The sequence below is a fragment of the Trichosurus vulpecula genome, chromosome 5 (assembly GCF_011100635.1).
Source record: "Trichosurus vulpecula isolate mTriVul1 chromosome 5, mTriVul1.pri, whole genome shotgun sequence".
Lineage (NCBI taxonomy): Eukaryota > Metazoa > Chordata > Mammalia > Diprotodontia > Phalangeridae > Trichosurus > Trichosurus vulpecula.
Window position 1 is genome coordinate 150419053 of NC_050577.1, and position 19468 is coordinate 150438520.

At 34.6% G+C, this 19468-nt stretch overlaps 1 protein-coding gene across 2 annotated transcripts in view; it reads left to right on the forward strand.

Annotated features, from left to right (window-relative positions):
* Positions 1–19468, forward strand: part of RELN (reelin) — a 560642-nt gene that overhangs the window by 358651 nt on the left and 182523 nt on the right. For both annotated transcript variants that reach the window (XM_036762107.1, XM_036762108.1), the window contains exons 16-19: positions 5979–6088; positions 10181–10247; positions 15167–15400; positions 16170–16331. In XM_036762107.1, coding sequence (XP_036618002.1) covers positions 5979–6088; positions 10181–10247; positions 15167–15400; positions 16170–16331 — 573 coding nt within the window. The remainder of the gene's footprint in view (positions 1–5978; positions 6089–10180; positions 10248–15166; positions 15401–16169; positions 16332–19468) is intronic.

Consider the following 19468-nt stretch of genomic DNA (forward strand, 5'->3'; position numbering starts at 1 on the left):
TTTTGACATGCCAAAGAATGAAAGCCTCCTCTTTTCTGTCTGGCTGCCCTAAAATAATGAGCAGGAATCATAGTGACTCTTTTAGTATACTTTAGAAAAGTGGCCTGAAAAATAAAAGAACGTACTTTCTGGTCATAAAACCCTTTCTTATCTTTTTTTAGTTGTAGTTCAACAATGACGTTTCATTTTAAAAGCACCTATTTATTGGATTCTAATCGTTTGTAATGTAGTTCGTCAATTTCTTTGACACAAGAAGTTAAAGTATAAGAAGGGAGATGTGTACTTTTTTCTATTCAACTGCTTTTCTACTTTAAAACTATTAAAGTTTAATATTTAATATTTTTTAAACTATTCAAGTTTAGAACTATTAAAAATTATTTTGAACTAAATATCAAAAAATAAACATTGCCAAATACAGAGCAAAATGCAAAAAGAGAATTCCATATGAAATCATGAATCTATATTTTATACCATTTTCTCTTGCTTAGACACACACACATATGGATGGATGTATATATACATACATCCTTCTACTTATATATAACAAATTCTATAGGCTATTCCAAACTTCCCAGCTCAACTGTGCCTTCCTTTGAACTATATTCTCTTTAGTGCGTATTTTACAATGTTTGTAACTCTCTTTTTCTTGGCAGCACTTTTCCTAACCACTTCTTTTCAATCCTCACCCAATTAAAAACAAGGAGGAAAAAAATAAAGCTTGTAACAAAACTGTATAGTCAAATAAAACATATACATTCTGTGCCCATGGGCAAAAATATGTTTCTACACCTTACATTCATGTCTCTGTCAGGAACTGAGTAACATGTTTCATCATAGGTCCTCAACAGACATTGTTGGTCATTGCTTTGATCAGAGTTTTTAAGTCTTTCAAAGCTGGTTGTTTTTTTTTTTAATCAATGTTATCCTAGTATAAAATGTTCTTCTTGTTCTGTTCACTTAACTCTGCATTAGCTCATACTATATTCTTTGAAATGATCTTTTATCGTTTCTTATGACAATATTCCAATGCATTCATATACCACAATTTGCTATCCATTCCCCCAATTGAAATGAACCCCTTAGACTCTAGTTCTTTTCTTTTTTCATTTTTTTATCCTCACTTGTTTCCCTATTGAGTTTGATATATTTCTATATGAAACTCTGTGTGTGTATTGTGTGTGTGTGTGTGTATGTGTATGTGTGTGTAAAACTCTCCTTTGAACATTTCAAAATAAGAGTGAGGTTCACGTGATCCACCTCTTCCTCCAAATTTGTGTACTTTTCACGCACCGCAATTATGAGACATAACAAATTCAAACTTCATCTTTCTCCTTGGCACACTAGTGCATTCTTTTACCTCTCCCCTTTTAAAATTCTCAGAACAGATCCCATTTACCCACAGGCCTGTTTTTCTTATTTCACTTCCTTAATAACTTCTACAGAATTCAAAGGTCTGAAGAGAAACTTGTTTTCTTCTCCCTTCATTAGAATGACAATGTCAAATCATCATGTAGCCACTTCCAATTTCTCAAGTAAATTTAGCTCTCTAGATTTCTCTGGACTCTTGTGTTTGCATTTTAATCTCATACTAAGCTTTGGGTTTCTTCTATCAGAAATGCTTGGAGATTTTTTTGTTCCATTAAATTCATATTTCCAAATGCCACTATTCTGTACTTAACTTTGCAGGTTATTGTTCTTAGTTATAAGCATTTCTATTTTGCCTTTTACAATAATGCATTCTAAGATCACCTTTCATTTGTAGTAGAAGCTAACAGGTCTTGTGTGCTCCTGATTGTGATTTCTTGGTCTTTAAATGCTTCTTTCTGGATACTTGAAATATTTTTCTTTGATGTTGGAGCTCTGAATTTGGGCTATGATGTTCCTGGCCTTTTTTGTGGGATCCTTTCATGAAGTAGATTGTCTTCATCTTTACCCTCTGATTCTGATAGATATGGGCAATTTTCATTTATGTTTTCCTTAAATATGTTAACCAGACTTTTTAATCACTGTTTTCAATGATTCTTGTAGGTCTTAAATTATTTATCCTTGACTTGTTTTTAGTTCAGTGTTTTAATATCAAATATCTTACATATTCTTCTACTTTTTAATCTTTTTGATTTTCTTCTAATATTTTCTTACTATCCCGTGTAGCTGTTGATTTCTATTTGGCCTATTCTGCTTTTCAGGTATTCCATTTTTGTGTTAAGGTTTACTATTTTGTTTTCTCAGCTAATTCTCCTTCCAGTTCTTTCTTCGAGAGCTTTTATGTTTTTTTTCGCTCCTTTCATTTCTTATAGATACTCATGTAATTTTTGTGGAAAATACATTTCTTCCTTCGAATCTCTGCTTATAGATGTTTTGGAGCTGCTCTCTCCTTCTTCAATGGACTCTGAATCATCTGTAGAACTACCACAATGTTTTATATTGATTAGTGTCCATTTTGGTTTACTCATCTCTCTAATTCCTGAATTGGAGCTTTGTCTCAGGGCCAAACTCTGTTTCCTATTGCACTTTCTGATGGGTTGTTCAGCCCTACATAATCTTGCCCTGGGTGACTTGGGTTCTCGCACTGACCTTCACTTCCTACGATTAGCTTCCCTTCCCCCTGTATCTCTGAAATTCTGAGAGCTGGATCTGCAGGGTCCTTCAAGACATTGTGCTAGAGATGTCAGAGCCCCTGGGTGTCTGGGATGTTATCATCAACGTGCTGCTGCACACCATTGGTCACTGCCTCTCCCGCTAGTTTTCAGTGTCCTCACTGTGGATTTACAACCACCATGGAGTGTTCCGTTTACACCGAGCTTTTCTAGGAGGAGCATTCAGCTCTCTTAAGTTCAGCCGCAGATCCCTGTAGACTACAGTCATCTCTGGTTGTGCTTGGAGGCTGCTAGCTTTTTTGCTTAAAGTGGTATTCACTTCTGTGGCAGCTTCTTCCTTATTGCCCATGAGCTTCTGACCAACTTTTTCTGTAGTTCTAGAATGAAAGAAGTAACTTGCTGTTGTTTCTTCTTGATCATTATTTAGTCTACTGCTAATTTCAGGTATTTACTGGAGTGGGAGTAGTTAGATACCAATTAGGGCAAATAATGAATCCCATGAAACAGTCACATTATTTGAATTCAGAGTTATAATTATATGTAAAATATAGTCATTGTTTCCAACTCAATGGAAACATACAATGGAAAATTTTTGAAATAAGGTTTCTCATGTTTGCTAATATAACAAAAGATAAGAAAAATGTATTTCTGCTTCAAGTTTATTATAAAACAATACAGGAGTTATCAAAAGCAAAATTAAAAACATTTTAAATTATTGAATATCATATTTAAAAATAACCCTACACTAGGATATGATGAAAACATTACCTTTGTAGTTTAAAATATTTTCGCAGTGTAGACTGAACAGTATCTTTTCCTTCTGTGAATCTTCACACATATGTTGGTAGATACAGATTACTTTATCTGTATGTCAGTAAATTTGAATGATCAGCTTCTCACACAAGTGTAGTTTAATGACCTGGGACATTATCTAAGATCAATAATACTGTCTGACGATGCAGTATTATCATCTTTGCCGTATTTTGCAACAACTATTTCATCACCCGTGTTTTATTATTTAACCACCGAAGAACTAGAAGTGCTCAGTGGCTGAAGCTTCTCAAAGCACAAGGATTGGAAGGCTGATAAGCAAGCTTTTGGTTTTAAGCTAAAATCTCTTTGTCAGGTGACCTTAGACACTTTAAGTAAAGCTTGAGGTAGGGTTTTTTTCCTTTGAAATGTGAACTCTAAAAGTCTTCTACATTAAAAAAATTTTAATCAGTGTATCTGCATTCTTCAATTATTTTCTCCACAGCAATATCCCAGAGTGTCTTCATCTGCTCTGACCACCTCTTTGATTATTTTAATATTATGCAATTCAACTCAGTTTTTAAAGTTATCAAACCAATCAGTACTTTCAGTAGAACTGTCTTCACTTTCTACTTAATTTCCATATTCTTTCACTGCCTTAAACTTGAAGTATTTATCTGAATAACTATTCTGCATTTTTGATTGCAGTCTTCAATAAATACTACTAAAAGACATTCCATTTCTATCACTAGACATTTATTTAACTTGTAGTTGTTTGCAAACCACAAGAAACTGGTACAAATTTGCTTTTTTCTTTTATTTTACCTGCATTTTTTATAATCTGCATCATCAGGAATGCCAACATCTTGTGCCATTTTAGAATTACTGTGACCATGCTCATGCCTTTCACTGATATCAATTTTTTGTTGTTGTAATGGAATAACAGACATTTTCTCCCTCTTTTTGTGCTATCATTGTTTTTAATCTCAGATATTCTTTCTTTTTTGCATTTTGTTAGCGATCCTTCTTCAAAAATCTTAACATAACTGTTGTGAATATGGTACCTGGTAGCACATCACATTCAAACATGACAGTAAGCAAGTGCCGATTAATAGTATAGAAGTTTGGTAAGATCCTTGACTAGCTCGTACACTTTGTAGTGATTGCATTTTGACTGGCATTAAATGTAATCTGGTATCATTTTGTAATTCACTCTAAATCACATCTCCCATTTGACTTAGCTCTGTGTAGGAGCTGGGCAGTCTGCTTTTATTCAGGCAGCCATCTTTATCAGAAGGCCAACCCCTTCTTATTTTCATTCTCACATGGTCATACATTTCCACTTGGCATTGAGGCAGATAGGAAGCAAAGTGGACAGAGCAGAAGACTAGAAGTCAGGAAGACTCAAATTCGAATTTTGCCTCCCACGCTTCCTAGCTCTGTGACCTTAGACAAATGTCTTAACCTCTGTAATCTCAGCTTCCTCATTTGTAAAATGAGAATGTTGGTCTTAGTGGCCTCTAAAATCTCTTTTAGCTCTAAATATATGCTCCTCTGATCACTGTAAAGCATTACTAGAGTTAGAAATATTATGGAATAGCCCTGTGAGTACTTAAAGTACAAACACCAGCAGAATACTTTTTTGTTGTTCAGTTGTTTCTGTCATGTCCAACTCTTTGTGACCCCTTTTGGGGTTTTCTTGGCAGATACCAGAGTGATTTGCCATTTCCTTCTCTAGCTCATTTTACAAATGAGGAAACTGAGGCAAATAGGGTTAAGTGATTTGCCCAGGGTCACATAGCTAACAAGTATCTGAGGCCATATTTGAACTCTCAAAGATGAGTCTTCCTGACTTCAGGCCTGGCACTCTATCCACTGTACCACCTAGCTGCCCACTTATCAGTCTTCAAAATATTGGAAGCCAAAGTTGGCCATACAGATAGATTATTTCCTATCTTCTATTTAGTATGATATGAGCTATATGGCACTCTCCTAAGATAGGTTGTGAATAGACATCCTGTGCCTACACAGCAGCTGTAGGCAATCTATCTAGGGATTTCACACCAACTCTAAAAATAAAGAATGTGTTTGAACCAAGTGCTAAGTCCTACAAGAGAAAACTGGGAATTGGAAAGAACATTACCTTTTTAACATGAAACACATTTTAGCAGGTATGTGTCAGTTTTAAATGATCACTAATAACAAGTTCAGATGCATAATAATTTAGATCAATAGAGAGATCATAATAAGTTAATAGATTGTTGGACCAAGCAGTTTAAAATTATCCCTAATAAATTTGGATGCATAATAATTTAGTCAAAGATTAATGCTGTTGAAGCTGGAGGGACATGAGAGATCATATAGTCCAGCCTTCTAATTATATGAGGCCCAGAGAGGCTGTGATTTGTCCAGGGTCACAAAAGTAATTAATGGCAGCCCTGATCTAGGATCTTGATTTCTAATCCAGAGTTATTTTTGCTATACCATGGACATCTGAGTACAAGTGGATTAAGGAGAAATTACTAGCAAAATAGTTATACCCAATATATGTGGAATATCTTGTGGTTAAAGTAATTGATGAGAATTCGAACTTAGCCATGAATTAAATTTTGTGTGTTCAATTTCTTGCAGGTGGAACCGAATAACTATCCCGCTTCCTAATGCAGCACTAACCAAGGACACCAGGATCCGCTGGAGACAAATGGGCCCAATCCTTGGAAACATGTGGGCGATTGATAATAGTTAGTATTTATGCCTATTATAATCACATACCATTGATGTAAACTCTTCCTGCACTTCTGTTAGTTCAGCACAGACTTCATCACATTTGGAAGTTATAGCCCTGCAATTCATTAAATGCTCTTTCTTCCTTTGTGCCTATGCTTTCTGTTAGGAAGCCCAGGGATGAGCAATCAGAAAAGGCAGTGGAGTCAGCAATAAAAGGTCCTGGTATTTTGAAACATACATAATTAAAATGTTTTGAAAGCCCCGAAACTCAAACTCCCAGGCTTGATGACAAGGGATAGCCTAACATTCCCTTCAACTGCTTACATCAAATTAACATAAGTATATTCCACGCTGTGCTATTAAAATAAGGCCTATTCTTCTCTTAGTGGCTGCTACAACATCTGGGATGCTCATATGCTAAACACAGAAGACCTTCATAAAGAAATACCATCACTATAACAAAATGCAAAGCCTAAATGATTCATGAGAGTGTAAATATGCCATCTATACTGTCTGTGACATCTCTCACAAATGTCCTTTCCTTTCTCTTCCCATTGCCACCACTCCAGTGTAAACCAGCTGTACTACTGCAATAGTTCCTTATTAGGACTTCCGGCCTTCCCTCCCACAACCCCTCCAATCCTTCCTTAATGTTGCTGCCAGACTTCTCTTTCTCATATACAGTTCTGATCTCACCACAAAATTCAATCTTCAGTGGCTCCCTATTACCTACCAACTAAAGTTTAATCTTCTTTTCCAAGCATCCCACAGTATAATGCTAACTTACGTTCCCCACTTCATCTAATATTGCTTTCCTTCATTCACTTGTGTTCCAAGCAAACTGAACCAATCTCTGACCTCCAAATACATGTTGAACTTTGCTGCCTCCCTACTTTGGCTCATGCTTTTACCTATGCTTGAAACATCCTTGTTCCAGGCTTCGTGTTTCATTTCTACTTGTCTTTTAAACTCCTGCTCAAATGCTTCCTCTACTATGATGCCTTTTCTGATTGGTAACAACATTCACCCTCAGGACTCTCATGGCACATAGTTTCACAACTTTCTAATGCACTGACCAAGTACTAGTGTGTTTCAGTTGTCTTTGTGTGCTTCTGACCCCCTTACTAGACCATAAGCTTCATGAGACTGACAGCCTTTTCTTAACTAAACTTTTTAGGGCACAGTGTGCTACATGCCTTAGACACAAGATAAATTTTTGTTGAATTGAATTAAATTTGGGAACCTCTCTGAAGATGAATGTATTAAAATACACAAAATTCCAAATACAGGGAAGTCAAGGTAACTCCTTGGGGAAGATATTCTAGTGTCCTGCTTATAGTCAGTATTTGTTAAGTACCTAATCTGCCCCAACAATCTATGATGCATTGTCTCTGTAAGTTTAAACAAATGAAATGGCAGTGGTTAATAGTGTTTCCATAATGCAAACCTGCAAGCAGGAAATCTTAAATTCTGTCCTCAACCAAGGCAAGGAACTGCCTCAGGGCTCAACCTAAGCAACTCCCTCAAAAGAACAACAATAACCAGTTCTCTGTCTTATCAGCAAGATGGAGAACGTGACACTTGCCTCCTTCAGGGAATCTGTGAGAATTCACTAATGCATGATTCCTTTTCCCTTCCTGATTCCCTCTGAATCTGAGTCCTTTCTGAAAATAGAAAGTTATATATTAAAATAATATAATTGTGAAGAAGAGCAAACTGGTAGATGTCAGTGGATGTCCGAATTTTGTTAGGGATGTATACATATATATATAGGTATATGTATGTGTGTACACTTACATATGTGTGTGTGTATTCTATTATTATGTGTATTTGGTGCATTCAGATTCAGTGTCTATGCTGCTTAATTACAATTTACACTTATACAAGATTTTGAGGATTACAAAGTGCTGTCCTTCTAGTGACCCTATGAAACAGGTTATACAAGAATTATGATTTCAATTTTACAGGCAGGGAAACTGAGATTCAGGGAGAGATAGGATTGAAACCCAGATGTCTTGACCCTAAGTCTAATTTTTTTTCAGGATTTCCACATTACCTCTCTTTTTTTATAAAGAAAGAATCTTCATAGACTTCTTTAAAATATTAAGACAACTATATTGGTACCTGAATTGGTATCTATTGGTACCTATATTGGTTAACTGAAAACCAGCATGTAACTTACAAAAAGGAAAAATCTACTGTTGTTTGTTATTAAATTTTGGATAGGGTTGTTGTGATTCTGATGGAAAAAAAAGATGAAAGTGATGATACAGGGAAAAACATGCTTTTTTTGTTCCGTTCCCTCAAGAAAAAAAAAGGAATTATTTGTTGATCATCAAGAAAATTTGCAACCTAAGATTATGCTTCAATCCATTAAAACTCTTGTATAGAAAATTGTGGTGACAAAGAACACTTTTCTTAAAACTAAATTTTATTTAGTGCCTTGGAGGTGTTCACTTTTTCATTCTAATGGAGACTTTTTAAGCACTAGAATCAGTGACTTTTTGAACTTTGTAATGCCCAGTTTAGTAGGTTTGGGGAACTACCTGGCATCACCTCTAGGCTGTGCTGAACAAATTAGCCCATCTAAAAACCATAAGGCATGTATGCCTGGAGGCATTGAATTAGATTTTCTCTGGGGAGAAAAATGGTACCCATTTACATACTAAAAATGGTTATTTCCTTGGCTTCACTTTGCTGAGTGCTAATTAGATATATTGTGTAGTCCATCGGAGCAGCCAAGGGCTGCTTATGCTTGGTATAAGTGCCATATTTGTCATCAGGTTCATCCATCCAAAAAGCAAGCGCAAAAACTTATGCCAACATTTTGTTGATCCTGTTCTACCCTGAGGCAAGGCCAAGGTAGGACTACACCATGAACAAAGCCGGACAGTCTTTTTTGGCACAGTCTGGGAAATGATAAAAGGCAAAAGCTGGAGGATTCCTATTTGGGAAGTATACAGACAAAATGAACGACCAAATTGACTGTGAACTTCCAGTAGGATCCTCAGCTGCTAGGGATGCTAGGTCCAAAAGAAAAAGGTTTTGTCTAGACAAGAAGCAGGAAGTAGTACCATTCTCAAGCAAAGCTTGAAGAGCAAGTAAAAAACAAACCAAAAAAACATGGTCTTGGGGTTAGGCTCGAGGTTTGATACTCAGAAAACAAAAAGCATCCATGCTTCATGTAGTTTGTTACTTACAGCCTTGTTTCTTATGGACACTGGTGTGTTCTTAATTCCCGGTATTAAAAAGTAATATGCCACAATGGATAGAGAGCACGGCATTTGAGAGGCAGGAACACATGGGCTTGTATCTCAGTTGAGATACCAACTAGCTCTGTGGCACTTAGCAAGTGACTTCACTTCTCTTTAGCTCATTTTTCTGAGAAAGTTGGACTTAATGACCTGAAAAGTGCCTTTCAGCTCTGAATTTATGATCTGAATTTGGATTTGTAACTTCACACAATCAGTGCAATATTGTGCTTTAAAAAAAAAGAATATGTTGTTATGTCAACATCCTTGGGGCAATGAGTGTTTTTAAACTGTGCAAGAGATTTGTTATTCTCCCCAAGTTGATTAACATTCAGAAATATATTTAAGAATCATAAGTATTTTGTTGTCCAGTTGCGATCATATAGAGTTGGAAATTTCAAGAAAATGTATCTCACCTGATCCTTTGCTGGGATATCTAGATGCTCCTTTGTGACATTCTTCTTTTCCCCAAGAAAAAATATGATCCTCATAAAAATGTAATGACTAGTAATAGAATAAACATATTTTGTTTTAAGTAATTTGGGGAAAATATTGTACAAAGGAGAGTCAAAATCACAAGTGTTCTCTTTTCTTCTCTACATAATGTATATCAAAATCTTGAAAGCATTATCTGTGAACACTAGCAAGTTCATAACCTAAGCAATTAACTTGTCATGGAACATACCATATGTCACTTTCAGTATCCCTGAACTTCCACATATGGGCTATGCTGTACGTATAAAGTACAACACTTCATATTTTTGTTTCATAAAATTATTCCATGTGTGGGTGATGCTTTTAGGTTTTCCAATAACATAGCCTTTATTTATACAAACCTTTGTTTTCCTTCGGCAGTTTATATTGGTCCTTCGTGCCTCAAATTCTGCTCTGGAAGAGGACAATGCACTCGAAATGGCTGCAAGTAAGCACTCTAATAATAATATTTGTAGGGTTTTTTTTTAAAACCATATAATTTGTGTTGCAAGCCACAAATTGTTATGCTTTTCCAGGTCATGTTGGTTGGGGTCTACCAAGGACAAATGCAAAATCTGTTGAACGTAAATTCATTGCTATAAAATTATTAGTATTATGTATTCATTGTGAGTAGAGATGTGTTTCATAGTTTTCTATCTGCTAAACCTAAAAAAAAGGTTAACCAAGCATTCCATTTTATAATTTCAGATTCTTTGCTATGTGCTTTCCGCATGCTAATCCAAAACATTTTGTTGTCCTTCCATTAACTTGGGCCATTCTTTGAGTGTTCTTGAGTCATTCTAAAAAATTAAAATGAAAATGTTTTCTAAATTAGCTGCAAAACAACCACTTACCGATATATCCAGAAAACAAAATAATTCAGGATGGACCTAACAGGTATAATTTAGCAAATCTACTGAGAAAATAAATATTTTTCCCTCATCTGTAAGTCTTTTTTCCTTTCAAGGAAATTTGTTTGTGAGACTTATATTTTCTGCCTTCATACAATTTTTAAATTAGTTTGGCTTCTTAATCCTTTATGTAAATTATGATATAAAGTGGTTTAAGAGTATAGAAGAAGGAAGTAAAGCAATTGATGAAGACAGTGATAAAAGAAAAATAAAATCTTACAAATCTAGAATTTTTAAAAGAATATTCTAAACTACAGCAGGGGAGGGAATACTATAAATGCTGTATATTAGCAAATAATAACTATGTAGTGCTTTAAAGTCTGTGAAGCACTTCACATACATTTTTTTTAATTTTATCCTTACAATGACCTTGGGAAGTAGTACCTATTATTATCCTCATTTTATGGATGAGGAAACTGAGGCTGGGAGGGTTTAAGTGAATTGTACCCACACAGCTAGTAAGGATATAAAGTGGGATCCAAATTGTGGTCTTCCTTAATCCAAGTCCAAAATTATCCACTATGCTCTTGTGAGTCATTTTCCTTCTGCATTTTGTTGTGATACTGGTTTCTTTACGAAGTTCTTTTGTGTTTGCCATATAAACTCTGAGGTTTCCTTTGACATATGATCTCATCAATATGGGTACTGCCTGTAGTAATGAAAATTGCAGCCTCTATATCTCCTCTCAGCCTGTGCAACTCTTTCTTAAGCCCTTCCACAAAATCTCCTGAGGTCTGCCCAATGTGCTGGGCACCTTCTCCTGGCATCAGAGATATCATCTAAATAGTAGCATATTAGTAATTTAATGGATAATCTCCTTTGTTCCATATCATATTTTAACTGAAGAGAAATATCTACTTACCTCAAATTTATTTATTACATAGTACTTAAGCCATGTGCAACTGTGTATTAATGCAATCCATAGGCTCAACAAGCATTTGCTAAATTTCTAATCTTTGTATTTGACCTATATAGATTTCTATTTTTGTCTATCTGATCATCCATTCTGCTTTTTCTCATCCTCCCTATACACACATCCCAAAAATAGAGAATAATTTAAGGGACATTCATTATGATCATTCAGGAGCATCATTGCATGCCTAAGACATGACATTCATGAGAATGGACAGCCAATGCCAACATTTCAAAATCTTTTCAACATCCTACTTCCAATCAAAAAAGTTCTATATAAAATGGGATATTTAAGAATACAAAAAATTACAAAGATGTGAAGAAGGTTTCAGAGCAGACAAACATGGTTTAATGGAAAGAGTGCTAGTATTTGAATCTGAAGACTTGGGTTTGAATCCTGGCTCTGCCACATACTACCTGCATTACCTTGGGCACTCTACCTCTCTTGGCTTCAATTTCCTCTTCAGTAAAATGAAAGGACTGGATTCAAAAGTACCTCAACTGCCTTCTAATGCTGAATCTATGATCACTGGCTTTCAGGGAGAAAGGCAAAGTTTGCTCCATAATATTTCCACCAAATTTCATCTTAAGTGCCTTGGAAAAAAAGCAGATTCCCCACGTCTAGAAGTGATTACCTGAAAAACTTCCATTTATATCCCACTCCTACATGGTTAATATCTTCTCTTTTTAAGTTACCTATAATGCTATTAAAATAATAATTTAGTATTTTCTTTATTCTGTAGTTCCTGAAAGATGTTAATTTTATGTCTAAAAATTAATGTTTTAGCCAATATGCTAGAAAGTGCTATTTACAAGAAAATATTTGTAAAGTTGTATCAATGAATTTTTTCCTCAAAAGTTTTTGCATAGCACTGAGTAAATTTTATTCAAATAAATTTCAATGTTAACAATAATTGTTTCAAACAGAAATTGGAGTAGTCATTTTAAGTCTTCACTATTTAATCTAAATAATCATTCATATTATATAGTGCTTTAGGGTTTGCAAAATGTTTCCCTAAGACCAACTCTATGAGGTAGATATTCCAAGCACTATTATCCATAGATGAAGGAACTGATTCTCAGGAGGCTGTTTCCCACCCAAGGTCCCAGGGCTAGCAAATGTCATAAGCATATTTGAAATTTTTGTCTCTGGCTTTCAAAGCCTAAGACACATTAGCATAAAATTTCATCCCATACAATTCTACTAATTCCATACCCCATTGCTAAGTTTCCTTAGATATACCAGAATATTCCTAAATACCCTTCCATCAGGTCTCTGTTTGTAGTAGGGAGGGACAAATGGGCTGCCTAATGTGTCAGCCATGTATGCATGCCCACAATTAGCAAGGTATTCTTTTAGATGATTCTGCTACTGTAGTTTATTTAATGAGCACTTATTATCCAAGTGATACGTGCATGATGTGGGCACTATGGAAGCTACAAATATAATAGAATGCAGGATCCATGTCTACCCAGAATGCACTGGTAGGGGTGCAAAATGCAAAGTTAGAGGCAACAGGACATAGTAGAGAGGGTCCTAGATTTGGAGTCAAATGACCTCTGGGTTCAAATTCAACCCTTGACCTTACTGCATAACCATGGACGAATTATTTAACCTCTCTCCCTGGTTTCCTCATCTATAAAATGGGGATAATATCTGTAATCCTTACCTTATTAGGATTGCTATGAAGATCAAATATTACTATATTCATAAAATGCTTTGAAAACTTTAAGGCACATATGAAACGCAGTTATAGTATGCAGTGTTGTGAAATAAGTGAATTCAAGGTTCCATGGGAGGTCTGAATAAGAAGGCAAAAAAATAACTAAGAGATGGCATTTGAGTTGGACTTTAAGGAATAGGAAATAGGTGAAGCTTGGAAGGACATTCTAGACATAAGGTAAGGTGTGAGCAAAGGCAGAGAGCTGAGAAAGTTAAGATTTACTGGAAGGTAGAGTACATGATCAGGGAGGGGCAGTAATATGAGGTAAGAATGTAAGGATAAGTTAATGTCAGACAATGGAGGGACTGGAATGCCAGGCAAAATAGTTTGTAATGAATGTTGTCATTTGCGGTGTTTGAGGCTATGTAGATTCAGGCAAAATATTCATAGTTTTTTGGAAACTACTCATAATCTGACAGCCAACTGTGGTATCATCCTTTGGGCACATGCCATAGGATTGAGTTATTGGGGTTTTTTTAAGTTCCTTTTGACTCTGAAATATCTCTTAGATATATAAGTGACTTGAACAAGGATCCCACAATGAGCTACTTCCTGCTAAATTCCATTCTGTAGTAAGCTGAATTACATTAAATACAAAAAATTAGTAAAGAAGGTAGTAACAAATAGAAAAAATATGCACATGCATTCCTGGTTAAGAAATATTTCGTTAGGGTTTTGTTGGTTTTTGTTGTGAAAGCACAAAACCTGTGATTTCATTGGTCTAGAGAATTACCAGTGAGAAACTCCATTTAGCAATGCCTACTGGCCCTTGGTCTGCAACTTATAATATTAGACAGTTTCCTGGGGCAATATGAAGTACAGTAACTTGCTCAGGGTCACACAGCATTAAGTGTAAGAGGCAGAACTCATCCCAGGTGTTCTTGACGCCATGCCAACTGTATGTTTAGTGCATCACATCACACCTCTCACTTAAAGATAATTCCCTTCAAATCTTTGGCATTCCCAGTGTTAAACTAAAAATGCATTTAAGACAATTATTTATTGAGTTTGTGTCAAGTGCCCAAGTCAGTTCATATAAAAACAGAACATGCCCACAAACACTAGTGTGTGGTGGCATTTTTTTGTCTTGGAGCTCCACCAACCTGGGATCCTAATTTCTAATAAGGACATCCACATGGGTCAGGGGTTAGTGTTTTCCCGTAAGACTGTTGGTATTCTGTGGATTTTAAAGAGTCAAACAGGGAAACTAAAGAACAGAATGCAATTATATTTTCCAATTCAAAATAATATAATTTAACTCCTAAATATATTACAAGTTAAAGCATAATCATTGCATTTTACCTAACTGAAAATATACCACTCACATTTAAAATATCTACAGACTTTCAATTTTTTGAAATTGAAATATACCGTAAATATATAGCAGAGAGAGAAGTCTCCTGTTAATAGAATTTATGTGTAGTTTTCATAATCATCACCTTGAAGCAAATTACATACTTTGCAGACTGCCCCTTATTGAGTGATTTCAGAATAGGACTATGCATGAATATAGGTATGTATGTAGGAAAATTATGTAGAATTTGTTGAAGGTGCACAATGAATTATTGTTTTAATCATAACCTTTTTATAGCACTGCTCTGCCAAGAATACATTCTGTTAGGATATTTACAATCATTCAGACCCTGCTGACTCTTCAGATTCAGAACTCTCTGAAGGCTAATAAGCTCCACTTACCATTCAATCAAATACTTGACTTTATTCTTCCCAAACTAGATTCAGAAAAATCTCTGAAAAAGCAAAATGTTAAAATTGAAAGCAACTATGTTATATATTTAATTTTTGTTGTGTTTTTCTGACAGGTGTGACCCTGGCTTTTCAGGTCCAGCTTGTGAAATGGCATCCCAAACATTCCCAATGTTTATCTCTGAAAGCTTTGGAAGTTCCAGGCTCTCCTCTTACCACAACTTTTACTCTATCCGTGGTGCTGAAGTTAGCTTTGGATGTGGCGTCTTAGCCAGTGGAAAGGCGTTGGTTTTCAATAAAGATGGGAGGCGTCAGCTCATTACATCCTTTCTTGACAGCTCGCAGTCGAGGTGAGCTAAAAAATGAATGGCAAAGTGATATAGCTAATTTAATTTTCTGATCTATGTTTTCTCACATTTTATCTTATTTCCATAAAATGTCACTTTAACCTTTCTCTAAATCATAATTAAGATTGGCGACAAAGGTTAATTTTAGGTTAATCCATCCTTTTTTTTAAGTAATTCACATGCTTAACAAATTACTTTAGGGTATTTATTATCAGCCAAATGGAAAAATATGAAATGTTAGCATCAAAAAATGTGTGCCAGAGCCAAGTGCTAATTAATTATTTATGTAGTTTTATTTATTTGACAGCTTGTGGTGGCTGATTATATCCATTCCATGTCTTCCCTTCCCCCAGTACTTAATAAATAATGCAATACAGTGATGATTGGCACTTTAAATGTGTATATGTTATATACACACATTTGTGTGTGCATGTATGTTTTTATCAATGCAAATAAAACATATGCATTCCCTTCTATTACATATGATATTTTACATCTATGTATATACATGTACACACATTTCACACTAGCATTAAAGGGGGGGAATGTCAGTCACAAAGCAGCATGGGAAGTTCGTCTAAAACTGCCTGGAAGTCTTTTTTAAAGCAGTACACATCCCACACTGGCATTAAAGAGAGGGAATGTCAGTCACAAAGCAGCATGGGAAGTTCATCTAAACTTGCCTGGAAGTCTTTTTTAAAGCAGTAATGAATATAATATTTTGAAATTCTTACATATACTCACTAATCTACATAAATTAATTTTTATTTAGGTTTCTCCAGTTCACATTAAGACTAGGAAGCAAATCTGTATTGAGTACATGCAAAGCCCCCAACCAGCCTGGGGAAGGTGTTTTATTGCATTATTCTTATGATAATGGAATTACATGGAAACTGCTTGAACATTATTCTTATCTCAACTACCATGAACCAAGGTATGTTGGATAAAGTTATAAAAAAGAAATGAAATGATAGAAGCTTCTTTCTGGAATCATAATTTGTAATGATAGACTGCAAATAGTCTGCCATTGAGTTTTAGCCAGGACAAAGAATAATGTGTCCTGGAATGATAAATTAACCATGCTTCTTTTAGTAAATTCCATCTCGAGTTTCTACATTGTAAAAAAAAAAGTGATTTTTATATTTAAAATGTTTCATTCAGAGAAAGCTGAAATAAGCATAATGGTGAAGTTAAATATATGTACAAGGTAACCGTGATTTTTTTCTTTTACTATTAAAATTGAGACAATTGAACATTCAAACATAAATTACCAATTTTGTTGATAAGTTTTTGCTAACAAAATGATAATTCCAGCAACATCTTAGATCAAGCAATTGATTCTATTGATAGATACTATAATTTTATGTATTATACTCTTTTATGTAGTAGACTATAACAAGTAGAAGTTCAGTAGACTTGGGAAAGTGTTTCTAGGATATATTATTTATCATAAGTAGAGACTAAAAATATATATAGTACTCCACTTTTTAACCATTAAAGCCTTGTTAGTGAGAAGGCTGCTACTTAAGCATTTCTGGGTCTTTAGTTACAGTTCTAGGATATAAAATTTTCTTATAGTATGACCAAGTTTACCTATGCAGAGGTGAATTCAGAGATATTAGGAAATATTTCTTCACCTTTCAAAGAAATACTCCATCAGCCTGCTGACAGACACCTGAAATTCATTTAACACATAACAAAGTCTTCATTCCAAATTTAGGACTAGGGATTGATGCACAAAAACCATTAGGAGAGGTAACATTGTAGCTTAATCCACCTTAATGAATAAGTGACCATAAATCCTTTTCCAAAAGAACATTTCAGTAAGAGAACTGTACTTGTCCTCTGAGAAAGATGATGATATGTATAGAGAAGGGAGAGGAAAAAAACAATAGCCTGGGAGCAAACATCCTACTTTAAAATTTTATTTAAATCTTGCTTTTATAAATAAAATAAAACATTTTTTACTGAAATCAAATGGAATTGTATCTTGATTGGATGGATGGATAGATAGATAGAATCTAATAGATTTAAGAATGCACTGGTTACAGTGGATTTTTTTTACTCTTTGAGATAAAAAGAATTTGAATCTACATTACCAGTAAGAGTAAAGCTAAATTCACGATTGTTTTTTGGGAGAAACGTTAGCATGGTGTATCTATGATATGTCAGTAATCTAGAAAAATAATAGATGAATATCATAGTTACAGTAATAATGTTTAAAATATAAAGAAAGTATCACTCCAATATATTGTCCCCAAATGCTAACCTTTTCACAGCAAGAATGGACAGTTACAAAATTCTGTTATCAGTCGTTAACCAGAAATTTAATTGATCTTTGATGATATGAAAAATAATTACACATGTAATATTCTACTGCAAGGGCGCATTTATTCTTGCCTCTCATTTGACATTTTTCTTCTAAGAAAACCATGACAATTTTTTAGTATTAAGTTTGAAAGATTAAGATCATGGAAGAGGTTTCTCAGCAAGTTAAAAAACACACACACAATTATATTTACTAATATTAAAAAGAAAATTTCTCTTTAAACTGAATTCTACTAGAATTCTTCCCCCCATTCCAGGCAGCACATACTCATGCTTTCTCTTGCAAATCAATATCATGAAAGAGACATGGCAAATTACTCTAGAATATATAATTTAGCATGTGGTCTACATACTGCAGCAATTTGCCATGTCTTTAATAAACAGTCCATGTTGTGTAAATTCTAACTAGCAGAATTAAAGATATCTTGATGCTTTTAACCACTTACTGCACTCTTTTCAGTAATAATAACTGACTATAATTGATGTAGAAGCTATATTGTTGCTTACTGTGATGGTGTTCATTTGTTTGGAAATAGAGTGTGCTCTAATAAATAAGCTGGCGGGTTTATGACTATGAATTGTAACTAGTTTTTCATCAGTTCATCTATCCTCTATGATTTATAAAAATAAATTAAAGAAGTATACTTGCCAACTTTTTATATAAGTTAATGTCTGAAAATAGATGTAAGCATGAGTAGTTTACAATTTTGTTATACTTTTTATTCAAGCTGATTGATACATTTTAGAGACTAATTAGTATTTTTGTGAATATAAAGCATCAAATCTCTGGAGATGTTGAGCTTTTTTACATTTTGTTAGGTATGGTCTTACTTAAAAAGTCTTTGGTAATTTCAATCTAGCTTTTTTTCATAATTATATTGTTTGACCTATTTATAGTATCTTGGCAATAGGAATCCACCTCCATAAAAAGTTATAAGAAACAGTTACTAATAACTATATATCTAATCTTTCCTCCTCAGAAAAATTCAGGACAGAAAACGGTAGAAAGCCAATAGAGATTTCTGAAGTGGTCTCTAAAAATACAAAGTGAAAAATACAGAGTGAATCTTACTAAGCTTTTGGTCAGACTAATGACCACTTTTGCAACATGGCAATGAATTGAACAAAGAGATATTTCAATATGTTGGTGAAACCTAGGAAAGACCTTAGCTTTAAAAGGCCAAAGTCACTCACTGCATCTGAGGCCATCTCTAGACATCCTGATCTGTATCTTGCTACTAGGCCCAGATGGCTCTGAAGGAAAAAGTGAGGGTGATGACTTTGCACAGCACTGCCTCACTTAAATCCAACCCCCTTGCAAGTCATGGCATCACCTTCCTGATGCCATGCTCCTCTTTGAGAACAAAGGACAAACAATGACTCTTTTGCCATTACTAGTTGGCCTGACTTTCCAGAAGTAAATGTTCTATTGAAAAGATGCCAAAAAACTGAATTTTCATAGACAAAAACCACATTGGGCATTGATTTTTGTAATGAAGTTCTGCTCCCCAGGGGAAAAATTGTGCCAAGAAATAATAAAATTATAATTGAATCAGGAAGTATTATTTATAGGAAAACAATCTCTTTTTCAAATACATGAATTATAATCAAAATAACTTATATAATGTGACTATGCTGTACCTAATATTATGTTCATTCTTAGCAAAAACATAACAAAAGATAAAGACTAATGATATTTTAACTGAACATATTAGTTTTAATAGCATAAGCTGCACCCCCATG